At 40.0% G+C, this 24,461-nt stretch overlaps 3 protein-coding genes across 6 annotated transcripts; 2 read left to right on the top strand and 1 right to left on the bottom strand.

Moving 5' to 3' along the window:
• Nucleotides 1-914: 914 nt before the first annotated feature.
• On the top strand, nucleotides 915-6,619 carry LOC130200451 (tetraspanin-8-like). The gene is made up of 9 exons (XM_056424758.1): nucleotides 915-1,052; nucleotides 1,793-1,858; nucleotides 2,293-2,406; nucleotides 2,564-2,638; nucleotides 2,745-2,843; nucleotides 4,099-4,185; nucleotides 4,610-4,669; nucleotides 4,851-4,934; nucleotides 5,188-6,619. Exons 1-9 carry the CDS (start codon nucleotides 972-974, stop codon nucleotides 5,290-5,292), a joined length of 771 nt encoding a protein of 256 aa, XP_056280733.1. The 5' UTR covers nucleotides 915-971; the 3' UTR covers nucleotides 5,293-6,619.
• Nucleotides 6,620-6,751: 132 nt separating this feature from the next.
• On the bottom strand, nucleotides 6,752-14,751 carry LOC130200450 (tetraspanin-8-like). Of its 2 annotated transcripts, XM_056424756.1 has the most exons (10): nucleotides 14,526-14,748; nucleotides 12,731-12,799; nucleotides 11,442-11,558; nucleotides 11,243-11,317; nucleotides 10,728-10,808; nucleotides 10,304-10,396; nucleotides 9,929-10,000; nucleotides 8,742-8,825; nucleotides 7,872-8,010; nucleotides 7,249-7,714 (listed from the first exon to the last, which is right to left on the bottom strand). In XM_056424756.1, exons 1-9 carry the CDS (start codon nucleotides 14,583-14,585, stop codon nucleotides 7,876-7,878), a joined length of 786 nt encoding a protein of 261 aa, XP_056280731.1. In that variant the 5' UTR covers nucleotides 14,586-14,748; the 3' UTR covers nucleotides 7,249-7,714; nucleotides 7,872-7,875. The 2 variants fall into 2 exon arrangements, with proteins under 2 accessions (XP_056280732.1, XP_056280731.1); XM_056424757.1 differs by lacking the exon at nucleotides 8,742-8,825 and having other exon boundaries at nucleotides 6,752-7,714; nucleotides 14,526-14,751.
• Nucleotides 14,186-22,600, top strand: pus7l (pseudouridine synthase 7 like). 3 transcript variants are annotated; one of them, XM_056424755.1, is made up of 10 exons: nucleotides 14,186-14,429; nucleotides 17,296-18,127; nucleotides 18,565-18,724; nucleotides 18,908-19,127; nucleotides 20,300-20,398; nucleotides 20,756-20,837; nucleotides 21,075-21,240; nucleotides 21,502-21,610; nucleotides 21,808-21,861; nucleotides 21,958-22,600. In XM_056424755.1, exons 2-10 carry the CDS (start codon nucleotides 17,341-17,343, stop codon nucleotides 22,330-22,332), a joined length of 2,052 nt encoding a protein of 683 aa, XP_056280730.1. In that variant the 5' UTR covers nucleotides 14,186-14,429; nucleotides 17,296-17,340; the 3' UTR covers nucleotides 22,333-22,600. The 3 variants fall into 3 exon arrangements, with proteins under 3 accessions (XP_056280730.1, XP_056280728.1, XP_056280729.1); XM_056424753.1 differs by lacking the exon at nucleotides 14,186-14,429 and adding an exon at nucleotides 16,477-16,531; XM_056424754.1 differs by lacking the exon at nucleotides 14,186-14,429 and adding an exon at nucleotides 16,513-16,551.
• The last annotated feature ends 1,861 nt before the right edge of the window (nucleotides 22,601-24,461 follow it).

Genomic DNA, 24,461 nt, shown 5'->3' with positions numbered 1-24,461 from the left:
ATGGTCTCTCTCTCTCTCTCTCTCTCTCTCTCTCTCTCTCTCTCTCTCTCTCTCTCTCTCTCTCTCTCTCTCTCTCTCTCTCTCTCTCTCTCTCTCTCTCTCTCTCTCTCTCTCTCTCTCTCTCTCTCTCTCTCTTCATAGCACCTGCGGAAACAATAGAAACCCGCCCTACCTGTTCTAGGAAGTAGCCCAACCCCATTGTGGCTGTGGGATCCTGGGAAATGCAGTCATTTTGACAGTAAATGAAAATCACCAGTCACACTAAAGAGTGCAAACACATTTTGGTGGTTTTAAACTTTGAGATCTCTCACTATAATTTAAAATTAAGCTCTGCTAATGTTAACAACTCTTATCCAAATGTAGGATATACTTTGTCTATCTCTCTGCTGTTGTTATAGACTCATACTGGGTGAATAATGAGTTGTGTCATATAATATAAGCGCAACACATTTGGTGTGGATCGCAGAATAACATTGCAGCGATGTTGTGAAAGATTTTAAGCTGAATGGACCATGCATGATTTTTTAAATGATAACTGATGGACAAAAATATACTTTGACCTCCCAATATAGTAGGAGCTGCTTCAAACGAAATAAGAAAAATAAAAGACTACTTAAATAATAGCTTAGAGACAGTCTTTCTGGAATGTCGTCGAAATGTTCTGAGGGTGCTGTGTGTATTTCAGTAACTCAGTCATTTTCGTGTCACTGCTCACATTATTCACACCCAATACACCTACAATTCCTCAATGAATTCCTTTTAATCATGCCTGAACGTCCTCCCTGTGCGCGTATCCTCTCGATTGCAATATTTCCGACTGCACGTGAAGGCGGCACAGAACCCTCGCCCAGTGCATCGCAGTGACGTCCTGTGCGGATAGATAGATGCCCTACAGTTCTAATCATAGGTCCATAGCCTTAATCTTTTCTTTATGTGACCGGGCGTGAAAAGCCTGGGAGAGAAGCAGCAGCATGCATCAGAGTGCAGTGGTCGTGGTGGCGGATAAAATGAGCCTGAAAAGGCCATTTATTTTTGCAAACGCTGTGCATATGGTAGGTAGCCTTCAATTCAACGCTCTTGAATGCAATGCAAAACCGGGAGGCCTATTGGTTCGCATTTTATCGCTTGTTTCCCCCTCCTGTGATTAACTATTTGTTTAGCTTGCTGTTGTTTTGACGCACATCATCATTCGCCCTATAATTAAGCCAAATAACACAATGCTAGTGCTGCCTGTGTGTCTGTCTCTCATACACAAACATGCTGCAGCCAATCCCCTCTATCAAAATGAGCATGGAGGTAATTCCTGCAGTTCGTTTTATGTAACATGTAACATGTGTTACGGTTATATACTAAATAACTGATGAGGAAGAACAATCTGTGCTAGCCTGTATCAAAAAGAAGTAATAGTGGTGGTACGATTTGATTGCATTATCAAAGGATATCCGTCCTCAAATAAACCCCTTTGTCGATCTATCCATAAAGAGTGCCTGTCATGCTCTTATGATGCTACTGTTTACAATAATATTTCCCAGCAGTTGTAAACATGAGCAGTCATGGGCAGTGTGAGTCTGGATATAGCTGACGTTACTGTCCTGCAGAGGTATTATCTTAGACTAATCCTGGATAGCTGTGCCACTGCCTACCATTCGTGCCGACTGAACTATACAACATTTCAAAACATTAAAACAATGGCTGACAAAATAACATTTGTAGATTTAGAGACACTGGCATCATAAACTACGTTTTCCCTAAATGTTCTATATAACACATGTTTATGCTCTTTTCTCCAAAGGCACTGTGCTTCTTCATGTTGACGATGACCGTCGCGTGGCATAGAGACCTGATACTAACTGGCAAAGTAAGACTAACTTCAGATGTTCTTCTGAGCGGATGAAAATGATTTCCATAGCAAATAATATTATTTATCGGAGGCAGAAATAACTCTTTATCAGGTTTCACAAGGGAAAAAAGAGTTGCGTGGACATCCATTGACAATTTGGGGATTATTAATGCATGAGTTTACATGGTCTTACGTCAATATTACACCCCACAGAGATATTTTTTAAATATTCCTTTGGAAGAAGCTATCGTGTTGGCAAGCATCATGCAGTTGAAGTGTCCTTGGGCAAGACAGTGAATTATCTTCAGATGTTGTAGCTGACCCTGACCGTTGACCTCTTTTGTAGCCACGCTATCTTGGAAATACATCTGTGACAACAAAAAACTATGAATATCAACATGGTCAGGCCTGTCCATGTATCACTTTAAAGCCAATGCTGTTTTTCTCCTCAGCTGGTGTCCAATGTTTCCGTCGTGATAATGTACGTTGTAGAGATCGGCTGTATGCTGCTCTCGGTGCTCGGTGTGATTGGAGCCTGTGCAGGAAAGAGATGGTGTTTGATTCTGGTAATATAAAAAAACTGCTTCATGTGCTCGTACTACCAGTGTATGTGTGTTTTTTGTACAATTTGCTTTTAACCTGCGAAGGACAGATTCCATACGTTTTACAAATAACTAGTGTTTGCTCTTTCACTTACTGTTGTTGGTTTATCTGTTTGTGCAGTATGCAACTGGGATGGCGGCAGCCAGTCAAACAATAATTGTCAGAACAGCACTAAGTTACCAAGATGTTTATGAGGTATGGTAATGTAATGCTCTGCTTTCACAAGCAAATTCAGATTTTTACAACATTTTATGTATATTTATGGTATTTTCTAACAATGTCTTGATGTCTCCCTCCTCAGAAACGAGTTGTCCGTGAGGAGAATAAGTTGCTGTCCATGATGCCACTGACTGGAATCAGCAAAGCCAACAGGACCCTGCTCTACAGTATTCAACAAGAAGTAAGGAGCTTTTTTAGATGTATAATCCAGATAATACATTCTGGGTAAATTAAATAAATAAAACTACTTCCAGTGGTATTTTTGTTCACCACACAATTCAAAGTTGTCTCATTTGTCCAATTTGAAAGCAAGTACAGTATATATCAAATAATGTACGCTATTAGTATTTTAATGCCTCTGCTTATTTGATTATTTGTCTTTCTTTAATTTTTTTGTGGTTCCAGTTTTGTAATTAGAGTTCCCATAATGCTAAGCATGTAAACAGGAAGTACAATCTTGCAATGGCACCGTATGCCGAATTAGTTATTAGAAGTCCTTGTTTGCAGTGAAACTACAGGTATACAGAAAAACATCCCTGGATTAATATACTGACAAAAACCTGAAAACTTTATTATTTTCAAGCAAGTTCAGGTTCTGTTGCGTCTTTTCCCCCGAAAAAGTGCATTTATTGAGGTGCAATCGTAACAATATGCATTATTTTATCTGTGTGTCGAGAATTTAATGATTTAATGACTACGGGAACACTGACCACCGTGCTCACCGTGGACTACCGCCAGGCATTTTCTCGGCCATCTGAGGCGGATAGTTACCAATTCTCGCACTCGCTGTTACGCAAAAATCTACCAGAATACTGAAAAGATAGAAGGATACAATGCAAATACATCTATGGAGGCTGCTTAACCCTCCTGTTACCTTTAGGGTCAATTTGACCCCATTCAATGTTTAACGTTGGTGTTCTTTGGGGTCAATTTGACCCCAGGCTGTTTTTCACTGTGTCAAACATAAGAAATATCAACTTTTTTATATATTTAAAGGGCTATTTAGGTAGTCAACAAACAAACATAAAGTACCTCACACTTAAACTTGGGAAACACTATTAATTCTAATAATTTTCTGGAGGTTTTAATTGCTGGGGTCAAATTGACCCCGAGGGTAAAATATGTGAGTAAATGTGAAGGTAACAGGAGGGTTAAAGAGGACAGGCAAAGTATTTGTCGGTAGCACTCTAGGTGGCGAACAAGGCCACAAAAACACCAGCAGTGTTGTGAAGGGTGTGGCCGGGCAAGCAGGTGTGTCTTATCTTAAAGAGCCAAGAGGTACTCGCTTACCCGGATGATGGGAAGGCGAGGGTCTGCAGACAAGTACATGTGCTTGCTTATGCATGTTATTCTGGTTCATCTGTTTTGGATGTTCTTCTTACTTGGCCTCCGTGTGCATGTGTGTGTGTGTGTGTGTGTGTGTTTGTCACCTCCAGTTTGAGTGCTGTGGACTTATTGAAGGCTATAAAGACTGGGGTCCCTCCATCCCTGCCTCCTGTAACTGTCACTATCCAGGAAGATGCGTGAGTATCTCCCTTTTATAAAAGCGACATATAACCAGTGAAGGTGGCTCTTATTATTAGGATATCTGATTATGTAGCTACACATTATCTTTGTCAAATAAAACACTTAAAGTAAAAAGAAATGTGTATTGGTTTGACCAGAGGACTACAATAGAGCTGAGCCATATTCTGATATACAATATTTAAAAAATACATGAAAGTAGCTCGATAATATCTAACACATGTTTGCAGTGCAGCTGCAAAATACAGCAACAACATTAGAGAAGTAATGTTATCACCACCGATGGGCAAATCCCTATGAATAAGGAAATGTAAAAGGAAGTCAATTATGTATCCTCCTGTTATTGATGTTGCACCAACCTTTTCGATATGGGGAAACTTATTTTTGTCATATTATGTCATGGGATGTTGTACTGCTCTCCAGATTCGACTACGAGGCAGCGCCACACTGGGGGCGCCAAAGAACCAGTACGTTTATCAAGAGGTAAAAAAAATGCTAAGACTGTTTTGAAAGTGAACTCTTAGTTTCTTTCCCATCTTTTTTAGCTTGTGACAAAACATCCAAATGAGCTGCAACATACCCAGATCAGTTTTTTTATTTTTACATATAATTATAAATACTTTAGCTATGCCTTCACAATAAACCCGCAATTTTTTCCCCACAGCCTTGTTTTCCAATTTATGCTTCTGAACTGAAGCTTGCGTTCTCATTGGCGATGGCTGTGCAGTTTGGAAGTGGAATATTTTGGGTGAGTTTTATTGCGTACATTTTTTTTTTACACATTGATATGCGTTAGAGTACTTCACACAGCTACTAATGCAGTGTTGAATTATTAACTTGATCTATTATATGCCAGATAATTTTTATTACACAACTTAGACTTCCTGTCATGAAGAAGACCTTCTACACAATAGTTGTGGCGGTCAGGCCAGCAGAAGATCCTGCGGGAGCCATTACTGAGCACCACAACGTGCTTGTAACTCCTTTGCTTCCCTCGCCAGGTGGTTCTCCTCATTATGAGCATCAAGCTGATGGGCCAGATAAAAAGAAAACAGGAGTTCATAGCTCTTCTCCAATCAAACAGATATGTTCCTCGTGCCTTCTAGTCACCTAGTATGTTTTGATACACGCTTTAAATTATTATCAAGCATACCATATTTGTATTTGCACATGTAAACATATTATGATGTATACCATATTCCGTCTATTTTGTGCTATAGCAACTTGTGTTATTCTTCTGTTATTGCATGTTACTGATATTGAAAAGTAATCTACATGCAAAGATCAATTTAAAATGACTTTATTTGTTGCCTTACTGTTGTAAAAACATTGCAATTTAATGAAATGAACTGTCTTGTAAAATGTGCTGAATATCAATATAATCTGCACATTTTCAGATGCTTTTGTTCAAAATGAATATCTTATCAAGCATTATTAAGCCATCTGTTTTTATTGAGTAGCTGGAGCCAATCCCGGCATTTTGTTATTTACAGTAAGTGTCTTATCTGGAATATATTCAGATATTATTTATCTCCATTTCCTTCATACATAACTTAGTGTTTGGAAAGACATATTAATCGAATTGAATCTACTGTACCTCAATTACTCAAATAATGGGTTTAACTCAACACTTGTCAACTGGACCAACGTCTTTTAAACACATATTTCCATATTCATACTTGTCTTAAGCTCACTTATTGAATTTTCAGCATTAGAGTAACCAATAATCTATAAACAAATAATAGTATTAATAACCCTTATGGAGCACATTTCTTCAACATTGTTTACAAAGTGCTTTGATTGAAATATAATCATGTATTTGTTATTGAGCAATGTATTCTCTTGGGTAAATAATCAGGTTGGACATTAGGACAACAGAATGTCTTGATGCCTTGTTATGCACAATGTATATGTTAAACTTTGTCACTCCACTCAGTTGATCTTAAAGCACATTTAGTTGGTAAATGATACCCACTATGAGGGGAAGGGATTCTGTTTGGTTGCACACCCAGTAGACATGCAGTAAATCCTCAAAAAGTTTTGCATCCCAAATTTAATTTTACGGTTTGGAGACATTTTGGCAATGCCACTGCAGACAGGTTGTGAGAGACTCTTGTAGGAAAGCGCGTCACCAATATTCTGTAACATCCCTACTGAAGCTACTCTCACCGAAGCCTTTACGCCACGTCACTAATATGACTTGCTGCATGAGCTGCCTGCGGCTGAAATGTCTCCTTGACCAATATATTGTCAAAATGAATTTCATCTTAAACAGCAGATCCAATGTCTACCTGTGCACTTTAACCATTAATGCCTAACATACAATATCTTGCTAAATATGGTATTTTCATTTCTGTCACACAGTTTTTATTTATTTATGGAATGAACGTATGTAAGATTTTGTAAATAGCAGGAATAAAATATGTGATTCTTGTTCCTTCTTTGAAATTGTTTTTTAGAGCTGAAAAAAGTACATTTACCTAACAGTATTAAGATTGTCTGGCACGTGTACTTGAGTATTTCCATTGTATGCTACATTAGATGCTCCAATCCATTTTATAGGGAAATGTTGTAATTTTTTATTCTTCCATTGTTCAGTTTATGCAAGAGAAAATAACTTGACCGCAGAGATGTAAGCTTGCCAACCAGAGGGGGGAATGTTGGATACAGTGGATTTTCATTTAGTCCATAAGATTGATTACAGGATGTCGTCAATGTCAGTAAGGTCACACATATTTGGAACTAGAGGGACAAGAATAAACTCCTTAACAGTCTCCTTTTGTATGCAGACAATACGGAAGTGAGAGGAGGCTGTGGAACTGCATTTGCTTCTTTGGCACCAATAATATGGAAAATACAGTTTATTAGTACCGAAAGTATCACATCCTCAAAATGCATGTAGATGGATTGGAAAGTGGCAGCTGCACTGCTCCAGATCTTGAACAGTATTTCGGGTGCATCGTAGCGGCAAGGACCAAAAAAACAAAGCGCGTGTTTCGACGAGAAGCCATCGGCTATCTGTCTTCGTTTCTCTTATCCAAGTATGTACCAAGGACATCACAATGTTTTAAAGAATTTTTAAAGTTCTCCAGTAGCTTCTTTAATCAAAATGTGATAAGCTTGGCAGAATACAGAAGATTCTAGCTTTCTATAATACACACAACCATGAAATACAGACGCTTAATAAAGCTAAAGATATAAAACATTCATAGTATACATATTTCTGTAGTAGTTATCTTCTTAATCAGTGCTTTTATTAAAACCACATTTCTTTTACCTATCTCATTCTCTATTGTCATATTTTACATTACGACTCATTTCACCGCTTGCCAAACAAATGTGCAAAATGACGATGCCACACCTCTTGAATACCAGAAGGGTGTAGGTCTCAGACTTAATATCAGGCTTATACTATATATTTATATATACACACACACATATTACAAAGAAAATATTCTCACAGTGTGTCCCGTTTCTGACCATTTTCACAGACCACATGTTTCCCCATTGAGTAAACATGTACTGCATCTTCAGGGATGACAAAAGTGAATAAAGGTTACATGGTTTTACCACACATACTAACTAACCAAACATTTTAAAACAGAAACAATGAAATGTACATGTTTTTCATGCGACATGCGAAATATAAAAAAAACACATCATAAAACACTTTGTATCGTCGTACCCAGTCAGGCGTGCTCTGCTGCGTCTGTGAGGGCTGCGTAGTTGCCTGCTTTGGCCTCTGCACTGTAGACCACCACCGGGACGTCGTCCTTCTTATTCAGCTGACACAAGATGAATATACACAGCACCACTGACGATAACTGAAGGAAAGAGAAACAGAGATGGTTCACTTTAGAAAGAGACCATGGGGGAGAGAAAAGACCACGCAAACATACGGACAGATCGCCTTTTGTCGCTGAAGACACGGCACAGGTGTAAACGATTAACTAATTAACAACGGCTGAACTCCATTTAGCTGGAGAGTCATAATGAATGTCATTGGTAACACCTGTGCTTTTCATACTGAAGCATGAGGGTTATGTGTTCTTATGTAGTCAGACATTTTCTATATTTTTGGTTTTGATTAATTGTGCAGGCATTCCTTTCAGTTTTCATATAAAACCGTCACCAATAAGATAGGGAAACCTCTGTGCCGCCAATGTTGATTGAGTGAGTTATATCAATTAGTTTAAGTTTTTCTTATTAGTGGAGAGGGTGTTGCATTTTGTCTTTTTCTTTTTTGGAAGTCAAGGACACTCTTGAAAATGTTGGGAAGGGCCTTGCTTTCTAAAAACTGAAACATAGATTCAGCTACACTCTTTAACCCAGGCATGTTTGAGACTGTGTGTTGCAGTTTCTAAGATCAAGATTGTACTTTGAACTTCCACTTTTAAGTATTTTAAGGGATTCCACTTCAAATTGGATTTAGTCAACAGCTGTGTCTCATTGTTAATAAAGGCTTTAAAGCCTAAAGAACAAAAGAGTAAAATGAAGGATACACAAAGAACAAGGGATAGTGAAGTTAGAGTAGAGGCTCACTGACAATACATACCAACAATAAACTGATTCCCAGGAGTATGCCCATTGTAGCATCAATGATCATCAACGTATAAATGAGCAAGTATGGAATGCAAGACTGAAAAAGGAGAGCACATCAAACAATGTGACTTAACGAGAGTACAATGCTTCATTTTAAGGGGCCAGGCCAGAAGATAAAAAAGGCTGGAAATCAGTTTCAGACAAAAAATACGGATATTTTGCACAATTATCAGAAATGATTAGGACCCTCCCTTCATAGTAGGAGGTTTAATAAATACAACAAACTTCAACAATACAATACAGGACACAGCATGCCTTCCTATAGTTGACTTAGAAAGACAAAAACAAGAAGCGAAGAGGAGGAAAATTGGCAAAAAGATGGACATAATGTGAGGATTAAAAAGTATATATATTAAATAGTTGTTACAGTTGAAGCATAGTGCAAGAACACTTTAGACAATAGTAACGTTCACCAATTTACTCCCACCTGAAATTTTCTTTTGTTCCTCAAAACGAAAAAAACAATCCCAAAGAGATAACACTATTCAGTCTCTGTGTGAGTGTATGAACACATTGTTTGGTGGTTGAACGCGCTGCGATGCAAAACTGTTTCAAAACTTTTGATCAAAACACTAAAATAATCCCATTTTTTTAAGAATCAATATTTTTGGTTGATGTTTTTTTAATAGCCGTTGTAAGAGCCAAATGTTGTGTGTAGGTGCATGTATGTTATGTATACACTGGGTGGCGCTGTTGCTGTTATTTGTCCGCCTACATTAATCACCAGGTAATTGGCGACAGCAGGTGTTTTGACCCCGGAACGGGGAAATAGGTTTTGACCGCATCATGGTGGGCTGGTGAACTGTTTGTACCGGACTTCACTAAATTAAAACCCGATTAACAACATTCAGAGTCTCGGAGGCAAGTTATTCGAAACGAACAGCCAGCAGCAGAACCACAGAGCGCGTCAACCATCAAGCCGGAGGAACCAAAATGCCTCAGTAGCCCATGTGAAGGACAGGGCTCCTTTAACAGCAGTCTTGAAATAAAAAAAACATCATCAAATAAAAAAATTCTGTATTTAATTCAAGATTCTTTTTTTTACATTGTAGTTCAAATCTAGTGACAATCATTGATATAGTACCAGTTTGCACATCAACCTGTAAATGTAGAAATAAACAGTATGTGTGTTTTTATTACCTCTTCATAAATCATGATGGGCTGGTCATCGATCATGTGCTCAAACAGACTGCTGTTTCTGGGAGCTGCCACCTAGAAGACACAGACATAAATCAAGGATCACCAGTTATTACAATTCACGACGAGGCAAGTTCACATCCCATATTTCAGCAACAAGGCCATTTGTAATCATACTACTCTGACCCTCAAATGTCAACGTCCTAGTGGCCTTGGATGAAAGCCAGGGGGTCGACGGGCCTTTTTGACTTTATTACCATGTGAAACTTTTTTTGAGTCATAATAATATACATCATTATTTGACTTTTACCGATGAAGACAATAAACCAATTGATACAAAAGAGTTTGGAGAAGAAATGGAGTAGCATTCACTCTCACACATGGATTAGTGGACTCCTCCGTGCACAGGCAGGATTCTGGGATGTTGTAGCCCCAATCCAAGTAGCCCTGTTCCAGTCCACAGCACTGATACTGAGAAGATGGAAGGGTGGCGGATTACTTCAATGCACAAAATATTCAGCCTTTTCTCTGCAATACGTTTTTTTTAGTTGAAGTTTTTCAGAGTAACTTTATCAGGAGAACATAGGCCTCTGTGTTTGATCCTCCACATCCATACACAAACATAATCCGCTTTATATATCAATTTGTTTTATGCTGTTGGTGGTGTGGTGTGTGCTGTTGGTGTTGGGTGTTCTCATTCTAAAGCACTTGCAACATAAAGAGCACTTGGGAATTTAGAGGTACCAACAATATGCTAGACATTTACTCCCCCCCCCACACACACACACATAAGGTTACCTACATTATTCTGTATTTCAATCAATTCTTCAGGAATGTCACTTCCATTAGAATGCATGAACTCCATCTGCAGATCTTCAGCCATCTGCATGACAGAACAAAATAATATTAATAATTCATACAACCAGCAATTTGAAAATGTTTGTATTTGTGATTCACAAAATGTATTTTGTCAAACCAAAAAACACAGCCATGTTTTTGTTCTTAATAAATCTGTCAACTTGAAAAATGTCAAAAGTAAAGTTTTAAAGTAGTTTGACATCTTAACCATTTCATTTCATTTAATTTTAGCTGACGCTTTTATCCAAAGAGACTTACAATCATGTTACATTCATACACGCAGGGAGCAATTCAGGGTTAAGTGTGTTGCTTAAGGACACATGGACTAGGGTGGGGATTGAACCTCCAACTCCCTGATTGAAAGACGGACCTGCTCCTGTAATAGTTTCATCAGGAATTCAGTTGTTGATGCAGCCTGCTACACAAAAGGACAACACATCAGTGTCAACTTTGCAATACCTGTGGTCGATGAACCAGTACTTGAATATCAGTTGCAATAAAAAACAGAGTACCGAGGATCATTCCGATTGCAAACTGAAACACACACATATACAGACATTAGCAATCAGATTCATGGAAAAGATTAAGGGTATTCATACTTGTTCATTACTCCATCTATTTACGTTGTAATGTATGTTTGTTTTTTTGCTTCACCCACCATTATGAGTGCCCACTTCTTCTTTTTGCAAGCACCATACATACCAATGATGGTCAGCATCATAGTTATGATGGTGAGACTGTACATTAACTGAATGCTTGGCAACATCGTTTCCATCTGTGCAGAGAACAGAAGGCTCGGTGAGTAGGAAAAGAAAAGATGAGTTTAATAATCTGGGCAGAATACGAATTGTTGCCTTTTATCTCCTGAGGTCAATCTCGGCCGTTTCTACACAGATTGCAACTACGTCAAATATTCGGACTGTCAAGGCGAGTTTAGGTAAACATCTACACAGAGCAGGATTATTCTACCTTTATTACTGTACACAATGGGTTCAGTATTTACTATTTACATGAGTCATGACGTTCAATTCTTATTTACTGAAAGACATGAGGAATCAAGCACCATCACCACGTTCAGGTTTCCCGAGTAACGACCTTTTGCAAAAGATGTAATTGATAACATGGAATTGCATCATTCAGAGAGTTTAAGAAAGGCAGGTATGAACCTGTTGAAAGTCTTCTTAGTCCTATGATGCTGAACTGGTTTAGAGCCTCGAATATTGCAGTAGAAAGATATGTTCTTGGATAAAAGTGTCAGCGAAATAAACTTAGTTAACTTATTCTAATCTATGGGATGGAAAAAGTATACAAACATATGGTCAATGTGGACTCAGAGTTGAACTTTTACCCTTTCTTTTATTTTGATTCATGGTAAAAAAAAAAATGAATAAAGCATTCAATAGAAACAAAAAAGAGTGACTTTTTGAAAGACGTTCGACAAGTCACCATCCAATCGAGTCTGGTATCACGTGTATGGACACAGTGCTAAAAAGCAGCAGTACAGATCAGTATAGGAACACAAAAAAGAGCTCATTTTAGGCATAGAAAACAAAAGTTATTAGTTTAAGAACCATGCCAGGGTTTTTGCTAATTTACGCTCTTGCAAAATGCATACATCACAATGTATGAATGCAAGCCTTACAGCTGTAAATAGATAGATAGATAGATAGATATATACTTTATTAATTATGTATTTCACAGGGAAACATTTATTGCTATACATTTTTGTACAGCAGAAGCTCTCGTCACTATAGACTGCTCAGGGATGCCTGTAACCGCATAAGAAATACATCAAATTAAAATTAAAAAACAGTAAAAAATACAGTACAGAAAATGGTTATTGCTGGTTTACTATCATGTTCAGAATTAATTGTGGAAGGTTTTGCAAAACCAGTGATATTAACCCCTTAAATAAATTGTATGAGAACTATGTTGAGTATGAGTTACCTCATCCTTCTCTGTGTGGATGTGTCCGTGGGTAAACAGAGTGGCCGCCAACATCAGAGCACTCAGTATCTGCAACAAGAGCAACACACTTAATTAGTCTTTATACTTTCAGTATAAAGTTAGCAGAAAAGCCAAGACCAATTGGAATGCATACGTCCACAATTGTCACGAGTTCACCATCATATCAGTTGTTTTCATTCTGTTTGCTGATTTAATTAACTCTAATGTCATTTCAGACCCGCCTGATCATCATTCATCCCCTTCACCTGGTTCTCACGCCTGTCCCACCTGCAGCCCATCCCTTCGTTTGTGTGTTAGTATTTAGGTCCCCTCACTTGCCCGTGTCCTCTGCCAGACTATCTTGTGTGTTATTGCCAAGCTCGCCAGTGTGTTCCAAATATTGATTCTGTTCTGACCCTGATTGCCTGTTTACCTCACCTAAGAATTTTGCCTGCCCCCTTTTGGATGCGTTGCCCTATTCGACTGACCACCTGGTTTTGACCCTGCCTGAAAAGACAAGTAAAGATCCTCTTCTTGCATTCCTGTTTCCGAGGTCTGCTTTTGAGTTCAAGTACCTGTAATCGTTACAACGATACTATATTGTTTTGATGGCCATGAAATATATTCATCTTCAGCTATACTGGACAATGTTGAAGAATAAGCATAATATGACCTTATGAAATGTGTACACGTCCGATAAATCATTAGAGAATTTCCCGGAAAACTGGAGAGCGGGCCTAGATGCTAAAATGTTATATCTGTTGTACAAACATGTTGAGCCTTGCAAAGAACAGTCAATGACCGGCTTGGTTGACCTGATCTGGACAGGAAAGCAAGGGTCGGTTGTAACGAGTGTGTGGAAATGAAAAAGAGATATGGAAATGAACAGTCCAGATGTTTTCGGGTTGACTGCTAACATCTGATTGGTGGGAAGAGGTGGGTGTATAATTCAGCCTTAGGGAGTCTGCTCTTTTGGAAATGTTGAACTTGTATGAAGAACAAGCAATACAAACTTCTCCCCGCTGGTTGCCAGACATCTGAATCCTGTCTCTCCTTCATTTACCACAACAACAAGTGCACTTCAATTCATGGTGCAGTCCGAACGTGTTAACAATTAAGTTCCCAGAGCCCAAAGTGACATCTTCAAACAACTCATGCAGTGAAAATCATGAAAAGCAGCATATTCAGGTATTACACAAGGGCTGCATTAGTAATATTAATAATTAGGGCTGTGAAACGATTAAAAATGTTAATCAAATGAATCACAGGTTTCTGTGGATTAATCATGATTAATCACATATTACCGATAATCTCGGTATATTTTTGTTTATTTATACACAGGGATGCACATAACTTGCTCACCAGTGTGCGCGCATCGCGGCTGAGCAGAGTTGTTGACGGGGCGGGGGCGTTAACGCCTTATTTTTCACAGCACTATTAATAATGTAACTCATGTCCTGGATTAATGTTTCATTTACAGGACCATACTGTCCATATTCCTTTCATCCACTGGGGATTCCCTTTCTCCCCTGTATGTTAAATCCAGCTTTTTCAAAACGAACATTTAAATAAACAATCCCTCTGGTTTGCCGTAGACTTTAGCCGCAGTGCTAATGTCAACAACTAAGGCAAAATAAGACAATTGAAAACAATTGAAATCATCAACTTGCAGATTCAAGCATTCGAAGCAACAGCTGGTGTATGTATACTTTGACACTGCTAGACACTTTCCGTCTCTGATTGTGTTCAACTATGAACAGTTTTTTATGTGCAGCAGGAAAAGAAAAACACTTACCGCAATCAAAGTTATCACTATGCTGTAACTCCGTGTCAAGCAGGCGTTCACTTTCCCCATGTTGATGCGCTTGAATGTAGGTCGAACACAGTTTTATGTTTTCTAATACTAATAGTAAATGCTATAGCGAGGCAATGCTGATCTTAATATAACGGCATACCCAGTGCGCCCTGGTTTTAACAGGAGTGGAGGAGGAGGCAGCTCCCCATGAGTTGCTGGCATAAGGTCCTCCCCATCTGGAGCTGAGTATGTGTGTGTCTACTTGTGCGAGTGTGTGTGTATGTGTATGTGTGTGGAGTTGGACAGGTGGAGGGATTCATTTATTTCATTTCATGCCACACAAGTTTTGCTTTTTTCTTAGCTTTCTTCTTTAGTGTACTGTGCTGACTTCATTGTGTGTGTCTGGGTGGGGGCAGAGAACGAGAGAGAGAGAGAGTAAAGAGAAAGATTGTCAGTGTAACTGTTGGTACAGTTATCAAACCTGATCATGTTACCGGCGAAAGATTAGAGAAAGAGGCAGACCTGGAGACAGATTATGAAGAATTCAGTGATGTGAATGGCATCAAATTCTTGTTTTTCTATTTATGTGGTTCTGTGAGTGAACTTGCCTTCAGTTCAGTTCCATAAAGTACTTTCTGTCTGCTGTTGTTTTGGATACAAACAAAGGAACTACTGTAGTGAAAGGCTGCATCACATGACCTCCCATCAGAGACGCCCCCCCCCCCCCCCCCCCACACACACACACACACACACACGCACACGCACACACCATCCATCCACCCATATTGCTGCAACATTATTGTTCCCTAGAGTTCCTGATGAAGGATTTCAATTGTTAAAGCAGGTCAAGAGTGGAGCATTTCCTAATAGCATAGAGACATCTGGAGAGCATGATCAACACACACACACACACACACACACACACACACACACACACACACACACACACACACACACACACACACACACACACACACACACACACACACACACACACACCTACACACCTACACACACACACAAAACAGACATCTAAATCTGAGAATGCTTTATTAGAGCTTCCAAAAGTTTCAGTGAACTTCACATCAGTTATTGGCTCACACATGTAGGACAGGAATGCAGAGAGACGTTCTGTGTTTCACAGGATGTTGGTGGGCGGAAGGCTGGAAATGTGATTGCGTAACTTTCCAAACTTAGTTTTCCCTCTTTCCATGTGTGAATGAGAGTCAGAAATATATTGATATGAGAATATTAAGTTATATGTAAAGTTTTTGTGGTCATGAAGCTAACTGAAAATACTTGACACCACATAAGCATCAGGAGCAACACAATAATCACTCATGGCAGATGAGGACAAATAGTAAATCACTCGCAGTGTCATGATTTTTGTACAAAATCAATACTAAATTGCTTTTCAAAGTGCCCTTTAGTAATAGCAAGTCGGAAAATGACAAAAGATTAATATGTTTTTCTAGTGATCACCAAAGTCAACTTACAATAGGCAAATGTTACAGTATAAGATGTCTATGTCAAATACATACTTCAGATGCAGATATATATATCTTTGAGTGTTTTTAGTGTTCAACTTGCAGGAACCATATTAATGATTCAGGAGAGTAGGAAGTGTGTGTTCTGTTTCAATCATAGTAAGTGTGCTTATAAGTAGCCAAGATAAGACGTGGCAATAAGACGATCAGATATCTGGCAGTACAACATAATTCACATACTTTGACAGTAAAAACCCTCATTTAAAACACCCCATTAATTTGTTTATAATATTAAAATATTTCGGTTGATCGCAAAGATGCAATAGACTCCAAAAATATATTTATATTAGCACGCACAGCATTATTAAAATGGCATGTAGTGCTTCGCAAACGGACCATGACTGTTGTCGGCCCCTTTAAGAAAGGTCACATGAAAGTCACATGACGCGGAAGTAAACTGAATATTTTCAGCGTTGTTGTGTTTACATCAACAGCTCCTCGTCTACACACCGCGTGCAGGTTCGTTGAGTAAACAACCAGTTACGTTCTCGTTATTCCCTCAAAATAAATGCATATTCGCGCTTTAAATGCAGGCATGTGTTTTAGTTCCTTTGTTACAGCGCGTACAGCTCTCTGTCAGCAAAGTGGGGGTAGGATTTATGTTTCGGATACGCATCCTACTGTAACTAGACGGGCTATTTCGCGTGAATAACCAAGGTTATAAGCAGTAATGCAGCACCTATCGTTTTTATAAACCACCCTAAAATATTGTGTAAGGTGTATCTTAACTCTAACCGCTCGATAAAGGCAGGCTTTGAACCTTATTATTTTGTCTGTGCCGTCTATTCGCATGAGCTAGCGTGAGAAACTATCTTCTGTATCGGATCTAATTTTCTATAAACGTTTACATTCTATTTCGGATTCAGTCTTGTACATGTTGTTCTCTCTTTCTCTTCGAGACGAGTAAAGCACTGTAACACAAGTGTATGAATTGTGTCGCATACATTCAGATGCCTTGCTTTTTTGTGCCTCTAGTAGCAGCTGACACATTTAGTCAAAATGTGATCCTTTTTTACATTACATTACATGTCATTTAGCAGACGCTTTTATCCAAAGCGACTTACAATAAGTGCATTCAACCGAGAGTACAAACTAAGAACAACAAGAATACAGAAAGTAACATTTCCTCAACATAGTCGAACTACAAAAGTACCATAATAAGAGCTATTTAAGTGCCACTAAAGTGCTAATCTGTGTTTTAATCCAGATATTTTCCTTTTCAGAAACAGGAGTAAGTGAAAACTCTGCAGTGTTTGGATGAAGTGACCATGAAGCAGGACGGTGATGCTGTGAACATCCCTGTGTGCTTCATATCAAACCATGAAGGTTTTCTCGGAAGCATCAAAAACTTAATCAAAGACTTTGTGGTGACTGAGATAGACGTCACTGGACAGCGCGTTAACTCGGCAGCGGCCACACAGACGCCAAACTGTGCCTCCCCCGATAAAAACGATGAAACCAGTGACGAATGCAAGTGGAAAAGTTATTCCCCAGTCTCACAGGAGACTGATGTGTCAGCCGATTGTGGGCTAGATGTCACCATACCTAGTCCAGGCAGTTTTGATTTAAGCGTGATTTTAGGCCAGTCGGTCAGCGAAGAGCTGGAGCAGTTTGTGTTGACTCTCAAAGAAAAGCCAAACAAGCAGGAGCTTTCTCTCGGATCCTTCGCTGACAAACACCACAGAGCTAACGTCCACCGGGCCGTCAGACACCGCTTCCCCTTCCTCATGACAGTCACCATTCAGCCTGAGATCAGGGTGAGGGAAGACCCAGACTACAGAGAGCTCTCCCATCTGGTCACGGAGGACGAAGCAGAGGACTTCTTCAGGTTCATAGACGCCAAAGTGCGAGGTTCATCCTATACGTTCGGGCCGGATGACGATAAGGATCACAGGACCACGGTCCACCACTTTCTCAGCCGAAGGTTCGGCAAACTGGTGGAGACTAAGAGCTTCACCGACCAGGGGACGACGGCAATCTCGGTGAGGCTGAGAGAGCAAGGGAGGCCGAAGAAAAGAACAGCAGAGGAACGTAAAGAAGAGGAAGTTTACACTGGTATGGGGAAGAGTTGCAACTTTAAAAAAAAATGTATTACTTTTTGAAATGACACTTGAAATGTCATGAAATAGCCCCAGGTCACGTCTTAAAACTGCCTATTTGTTCAAACCAACAGAACCCAAAGATATTCAAAACACTCGCATACAACACGAAGAAAACCAGTAAAAATTCACATTTAAAAAGCTGAATTTCAGGCTGGTTAAAAAATGACTTAGTTGTAATTCCATCAGCTTCTGAATGCATAACAATAGGCATTTTCTTGATGAGTGTAAGATAGTGTATTAATCCCACAGGGGGGAATTCAATTGTCAGAAGTCAGGACAATAAGTGATTATGTGATCAATAAAAATGAGGCGGGATACAAATTCATCATTCATCATTGTGAAATAATCCTGAAAACACCCTGTGGTGCATGTGTGTGTCCTCTCTTGCAGCTTTCACTCTGCGGAAGGAAAACCTGGAGACTCTAGAGGCCATCAGCTACATGGCAGCCGCTCTCGGGGTCCTGCCCTCAGACTTCACCTACGCTGGGATCAAGGATAAGAGAGCCATCACCTACCAGTCCATGGTGGTCAAGAAGGTCTCAACTCAAAGGTAGTTCTGCGTGTCTTTCAGGGATTTGGGTTTGCAAATCCTTTTTTTACCCACTCATAAAAAGCTGCAGTCGTTCGAAGGTGTTTATGGGTTTGTACTATTGTTAGAGTTCCCTCTAAAGCCTCACACGTCATGTCAAATATAACCCAACTCATTTATGAATTTGATGTTATTGATTACCAGGTTGAAAGAGAAGACGGCCGAGTTCGAGAAGAGAGGGATGCGCCTCTTCCAGATCCGCTCCGTCGGCGAGCCCCTCAGGCTAGGGCGACTGCAGGGGAACCACTTTGACCTGGTGGTCCGCGACCTGAGGCCACACGGGGCCAGTGACGCACACTCCTCTGGTGCAGACACGCACACTCGCCTGGCAGCGCTGGTACATGAAGCACTGGAGAACGTCAAGGTACACTCAAATTCTCTCCAATTACTTTCACACATTTGTCGACAGCGCGATGTTCGCTCACAACAGTGTGTATTGTCACACGCTTGCTTTTACGGTGACACTGAAAAAATAAACAAATATTGTCCTAATATAGATACACACAAAGTATAATTTGTGACACAAATGATCTGTTTTTAAGACATGTCCCTCATTCGATGGAGGTGTCGTAGTTGTTATCCTAACATGTAAAAAAGAAATAAGAAAAAGCTTAGAGATTTGCATTAAAAGGAAGGTAAGAATCACAACGTGGCGCATTTACTTTACATTTCTGTCTTGAAGGAATAATAAGGTCATTGATAAAGCCTGTTTGCCTGGCGTGTAAGATCAAATAAAACAAGACAATTTAAGTTTTATTGTAATATTCCATTATCAAAAGTTCCACATGCTGTCTGGGTCAAATGTAAACCTGCATTTACCAAGATCCAATACATTTCTCATGAAAATTTACATTGACAAAAATAGCAAATAACGTGTGACTTCCTTTACATTTATTCTCTTGAAGTAGTGATGTTAAAGCCTTTATGACTTCAGAATCAGGACAAGGCACCCTGTTTCATTATATTATCAGAGCCGTCCTATAAAATGAGATTCCTTTTAAAGGGCGGACCTGGTGATAGTCTATAGTTTTTAAATATTTTATTATTGTGTAACATAGAGCTTCACTATATTAGAAACACATCAATGAGCCATTATTGCACTCGCTGATATTTTCCTTCGTTACGATGAATGAATGAAATGATCATTGAAGTTTCCTGCTGCTGTATCCTGATGAGAGCACCACCCATGCACTTATCTGCAGCTGAAAATAGGGCTATACTAATGCACCATTTCCTCCCATTTTAGTAATAATTAGTGAAAACTACAGTGCCCAACAGCTTGAGGAAATTATTGTCGCTTTTCTTCAGAAATTGTATTCAATTCGTGACACAATTTTGAAGATGTTCCTCATGACTAGGATCCCAGACAGGCAGGCTTTGTATAGGATTTGTTGATCGTAATATAGAACAGTACCAGCCTTATGCTTGGGACGCTCGTTCTTCAAAATAACTCCCGCTGTTCAGTAGTACTTGAATTATGCAAGTGATTTTTAAAATAAGCTACAGTACAAATACCTGATTTGTTACTCTTCGCAGGCCAGAGGTTTTGTCAACTACTACGGACCGCAGAGGTTTGGGAGCGTGAAGACCGTTCAGTCTGACCGCGTGGGCCTGGCTCTACTCAAAGAGGACATGGTAGGTGTGGCAGACGGGCGCTAATGTACCTGCTACTTCCCGTTAGGCCAGGAAATGAAACGGCGCGTACTGGTTCCTCAGAGTGAATATCACTAACTGCATTAAGAGCCTGGGACATTGCCAGAAAGAAGTGTATATATTGTATGATAGATTAAATTAGATATTACTTTAGCAGCGGGTGCACATTAGAGCAGTAGTAAAAGATAAAAAGAAAGTATAATACAAAATACAATAACATTATTGGCCTCAGCAGCTGGCTGATTCAGCCAGCAGCCGAGGCCAATCAGACACCCCCCACACACCTCCACAGGTGCCCCATCAGACTTGTGATTATGTGTGTGTGTGTGTGTGTTTCAGGTGAGTGCTGTGCGTCTCTTCTTCACTCCAGAAGACGGCAATGATCCTCAAAACCACGCAAAGAGACACTTCCTACATACCGGTGAGAGCGAGGACAACACTGACCACTTTGGTTTAATTTCTCCTGTTGGGAAGAGTTGAATGACATAAGCTACCCAGTTCCTCTTTATTTCAAATAATTTGCTGAAATCCATCATATTTAGTGTTGAAAGCAATTAATGAAGCACATTTCTGATGGGTTCCATACATTAAGTTTAGCTTTATTCAACATGCTTCACCCCCCTCCTCCTTCTTCTCTCTCCTGCTTCTGCGTCCCCAGATAACGCCAAGGAGTCTCTGGCGCTGATGCCGTTGTCGAAAGCCAGGGAGCGGCTGATGCTTCGGGCCCTGAACCGCTACGGCTCAGGTCCGGATGGTTGTACCCAAGCCTGGCTCAGCCTGCCCCACAGCATGAGAGTCTTCTACCCCCACGCCTACTGCAGCAGGTCAGGTCTCCTTCCTTGTTTCCTTCAAAGACTTCCTGTCGATTATTACTGCCGACTATTTAGCAGCTCCGCTGCAGACGTGACACAAAATAGGAGGCAGCCTAACCTGTGCTTCTTATGTATTGTCATCACAACTGAGTTAAAAGCTGGCGTCTGATTTTCAGAAATGTTTAACCCAGCATCTCCTGCTTTTAATCTCTTTGGTTCATGAAATGAATGGTTCTTTTTCGAACTATGCGGGCGCGTGCGTGTGCTCGTCAGAGTGTGGAACGAGGCGGTGGCACACAGGCTGACCACTCTGGGCCACAAGGCCAGGCGAGGAGACCTGGTGTGGAGGCAGGATGACACTGGAGAATCCAGCTCGCCTCAGGTAAGGGAGGGGGGGGGGGTCGTTTTTGGGAGAGTATCGAAAGATGATGTCATATCTGAGATGTAATGCAGGTATCTTTTCGGTGCACAGTTTTGAGTTTTTTGCGACTACACATTCTTTATCCGGGGCTCGTGACCTCTCGATCGCGGGACGCTCTCTAAACGTTGGGACATCTTGTTCCGTCTTTGATTTTCCAGATCCATGTGGTGACGGACCGAGAGGAAGACGAGGGAGTGTACACCCTGGCACACGTATGTAGTCCAGGGAAATGCGTCCACTTTTAAATGCTCCTATTTCTTTCTACTTGTCTCAACTCTGTTGCTACGCTGTGTTTGTCGACCCGTCAGGTGTTACTGCCGATGCCGGGAAACACTGCGAAGTATCCCGAAAACGCCATGGGGACCTGGTTCCAGGAGAGACTGGCCCGAGACGGACTGGACGGCTGTCGCTTCAGAGTCAGCGGCCTCAAACTGAATCTGCCTGGCTGCTACCGCCCCCTGCTGGCCTCGCCAAGCAATCTCAGCTACCAGCTGCAGAGAGCAGCCTGTGGGGAGGGAGGAGGAGAGGCGATAGGGAACAGCAGTAGGAATAGTGACAGGCAGCTGAATGGCAGTACAGCAGAAGGGAAGCAGGACTCGCTCACTCTCACCTTGAACTTCGACCTGGACTCCTCCTGCTATGCTACTATCTGCCTCCGAGAGATCATGAAGTGTGACCCCTAGAGGTCACGGGACATTGCTCCTGTTGTGTTTCTATATATGTTGCAGGAAAGAATGTTTTTTTGTTCTTGTTTTTAGTTTTGTAACCCATCATTGTGATACATTATCAGTAGCCTTTTGATTAGTTGTTGATGTATTGAGCATACGACTGTTTATAAATTGGAAAAATGCATAATGTGCAATTGATAAAAGAAGTGAACAAATCTAAATGTTAAACCATGTAAACAGTGTTAATGTTTTGTGCCATGAATAAAACTTTTAGAAATAATGACACGCTCTGCACTTTAATTTTGAAATGTCAAGTTGTCCAACTCAAAACAATCTCTCTTTGCATCCTCTCCCCATTTGGATTAACCTGCAATTCTTAACAGTTTAAGATTTTATAAATGTGAAAAAGGCTCAATTTCTCTCACTGTTTTTTGTAATAATTGGTCAAGAAATAACTCATCTTCCAGGATAATACACTAGATGTATGTGCTGAATAAGTAATCATAATTACTATATCCTTCTGTTACTGAGAGAAGGATCAAGTGCAGTGTCAGACAGATACATCCAATCTCTTTTCCCTTTCGAACAAACATTATAAATTAACTATTAAATGCCGACTTTTTGTCTTTGAATTTTCTATAATCCAGTATTAGTTTTATAGTCCGCCAGTTGTGACCATTTCCTTTATGCATTGAATTAAACTCCTAAAGCGAATGCAGTCCGATACAACAGCCATAACGTCCAACCTGATGAAGGCTTGAATGTAATAGTTGTGAGTGCTTTTAATATACCTAATTCAATAACTTGACATTGTAAACTCACTGCATACTAACAATTCGAAGTATTTTTTTATTACAGAATATTGACACTTTACGTTTGTGCACATTTGTTGGTTATTGTACCTTCCACCAATCACCACTAGGTGGAGACAACACACAATCAAAGTGACTCACGTTACATCTGCTCCTCATCCTCTGGTCTAAATGATGCCCTCTTATTTCTAAACCTGTGAAATTGTTCCACTAAATTACCCTCAGCCTTGTTGCCATGACATTGAGCTCCTAAGGTGAGAGGAGCAACAGCCCTTGCACCACATGACTAAAAGCACAATGATGTTGAGTACATGAGACTAAATCCATGCTGCCAGTTCATATCATCCACTCTCACGAACATTAAACATATTAAATAAACTGCACCAGCAGGAGAGGCATTTCAGAACCAATATAAAATATAATGAAGCATAAAACTCTGTTGTAATTATGGTACTGAGGGGCAAACATCCGATCTGTATTGCAATGGAGCCAGCTTGGCCTCCTGAGACTAATGTATGCAGTTTTGATGGGAATGTTTAAAGACAGCAGCATATAAATCCTCGTGATTAACCCTCCGGGCTATTTTTGTGTAATACTCGTTACTGTAAGCATCATGGGAAGTGACTATATGGATGGTGTAGTCGTCAACCCGCAGCGCTGTTTGATAAAGTGGCTGCCTGAGACAAACCGTCTGCCAAGGAGACACATTACCACTAATGAGTTTATTCACCATTTGAGGAGTTTGGTTTCAAAATGACACACAATCCCCTAGAAAGCAGAGTGGGTAATTGAAGGCGTCGCAGTAACACTTAATGACCCGATATTAAGCGTTTTTTTGCCATGCAGTAAAAGTTTATCTTGATAGAGCTTCTCAACGTTCTTTACACTCGTAAAGCCCTGGATCTCATCAAATCCTAAACACTTTTATGTTTATGAATCATCTCAAACAAGTGCAACTGCATTATCAATTATAATAAGAGCCAAGTAGCAATGACTGTTTTATACACGATGAAACATTAAGACATGAAACACATGGACAGCGACCCTCTAGAGCAGGGGTGTCAAACTCATTTTGGGCCACATCAGCATCCTGGCTGCCCTCTTAAAGGGCCGGAAACACTTTATAAACTCCTCGAACATATTGTTATATAACTCTCTTTGCATTTGATTATTGTTTATTTGAGTGTAGAAATATTGTACATAAGAACATTTCTCCAGTATTACAACATAAATCCATTTAATTTGAAACCTTCAAAATAAAAGCACGGGATATTTTTCTTCCATTTCTTTGAAGAAAATGTGATCACATGTCTTTCAAGCCGCCAGGGGCCA

The sequence above is a fragment of the Pseudoliparis swirei genome, chromosome 10, assembly GCF_029220125.1.
Source record: "Pseudoliparis swirei isolate HS2019 ecotype Mariana Trench chromosome 10, NWPU_hadal_v1, whole genome shotgun sequence".
Classification (NCBI taxonomy): domain Eukaryota; kingdom Metazoa; phylum Chordata; class Actinopteri; order Perciformes; family Liparidae; genus Pseudoliparis; species Pseudoliparis swirei.
This window is presented reverse-complemented; position numbering and strand designations above follow the sequence as displayed.

Bases quoted from the DNA above. Each gene is read 5' to 3' on its own strand.
- LOC130200450 (XM_056424756.1), bottom strand. From the start codon at position 14,585: ATGGGGAAAGTGAACGCCTGCTTGACACGGAGTTACAGCATAGTGATA. The intron at 10,397-10,727 runs GTAGGTAACCTT...CCATCTTCTCAG, and splicing joins TGATTGAAATACAGAATAAT to TATCAGTGCTGTGGACTGGA. The intron at 8,826-9,928 runs GTAATAAAAACA...CTCCTTTTTCAG, and splicing joins CCATCATGATTTATGAAGAG to TCTTGCATTCCATACTTGCT.
- LOC130200451 (XM_056424758.1), top strand. From the start codon at position 972: ATGCATCAGAGTGCAGTGGTCGTGGTGGCGGATAAAATGAGCCTGAAA. The intron at 1,859-2,292 runs GTAAGACTAACT...TTTTCTCCTCAG, and splicing joins ACCTGATACTAACTGGCAAA to CTGGTGTCCAATGTTTCCGT. The intron at 4,935-5,187 runs GTGAGTTTTATT...TTCCCTCGCCAG, and splicing joins TTGGAAGTGGAATATTTTGG to GTGGTTCTCCTCATTATGAG.
- pus7l (XM_056424755.1), top strand. From the start codon at position 17,341: ATGAAGCAGGACGGTGATGCTGTGAACATCCCTGTGTGCTTCATATCA. The intron at 21,241-21,501 runs GTCAGGTCTCCT...TGTGCTCGTCAG, and splicing joins CCCCACGCCTACTGCAGCAG to AGTGTGGAACGAGGCGGTGG. The intron at 21,862-21,957 runs GTATGTAGTCCA...TCGACCCGTCAG, and splicing joins GAGTGTACACCCTGGCACAC to GTGTTACTGCCGATGCCGGG.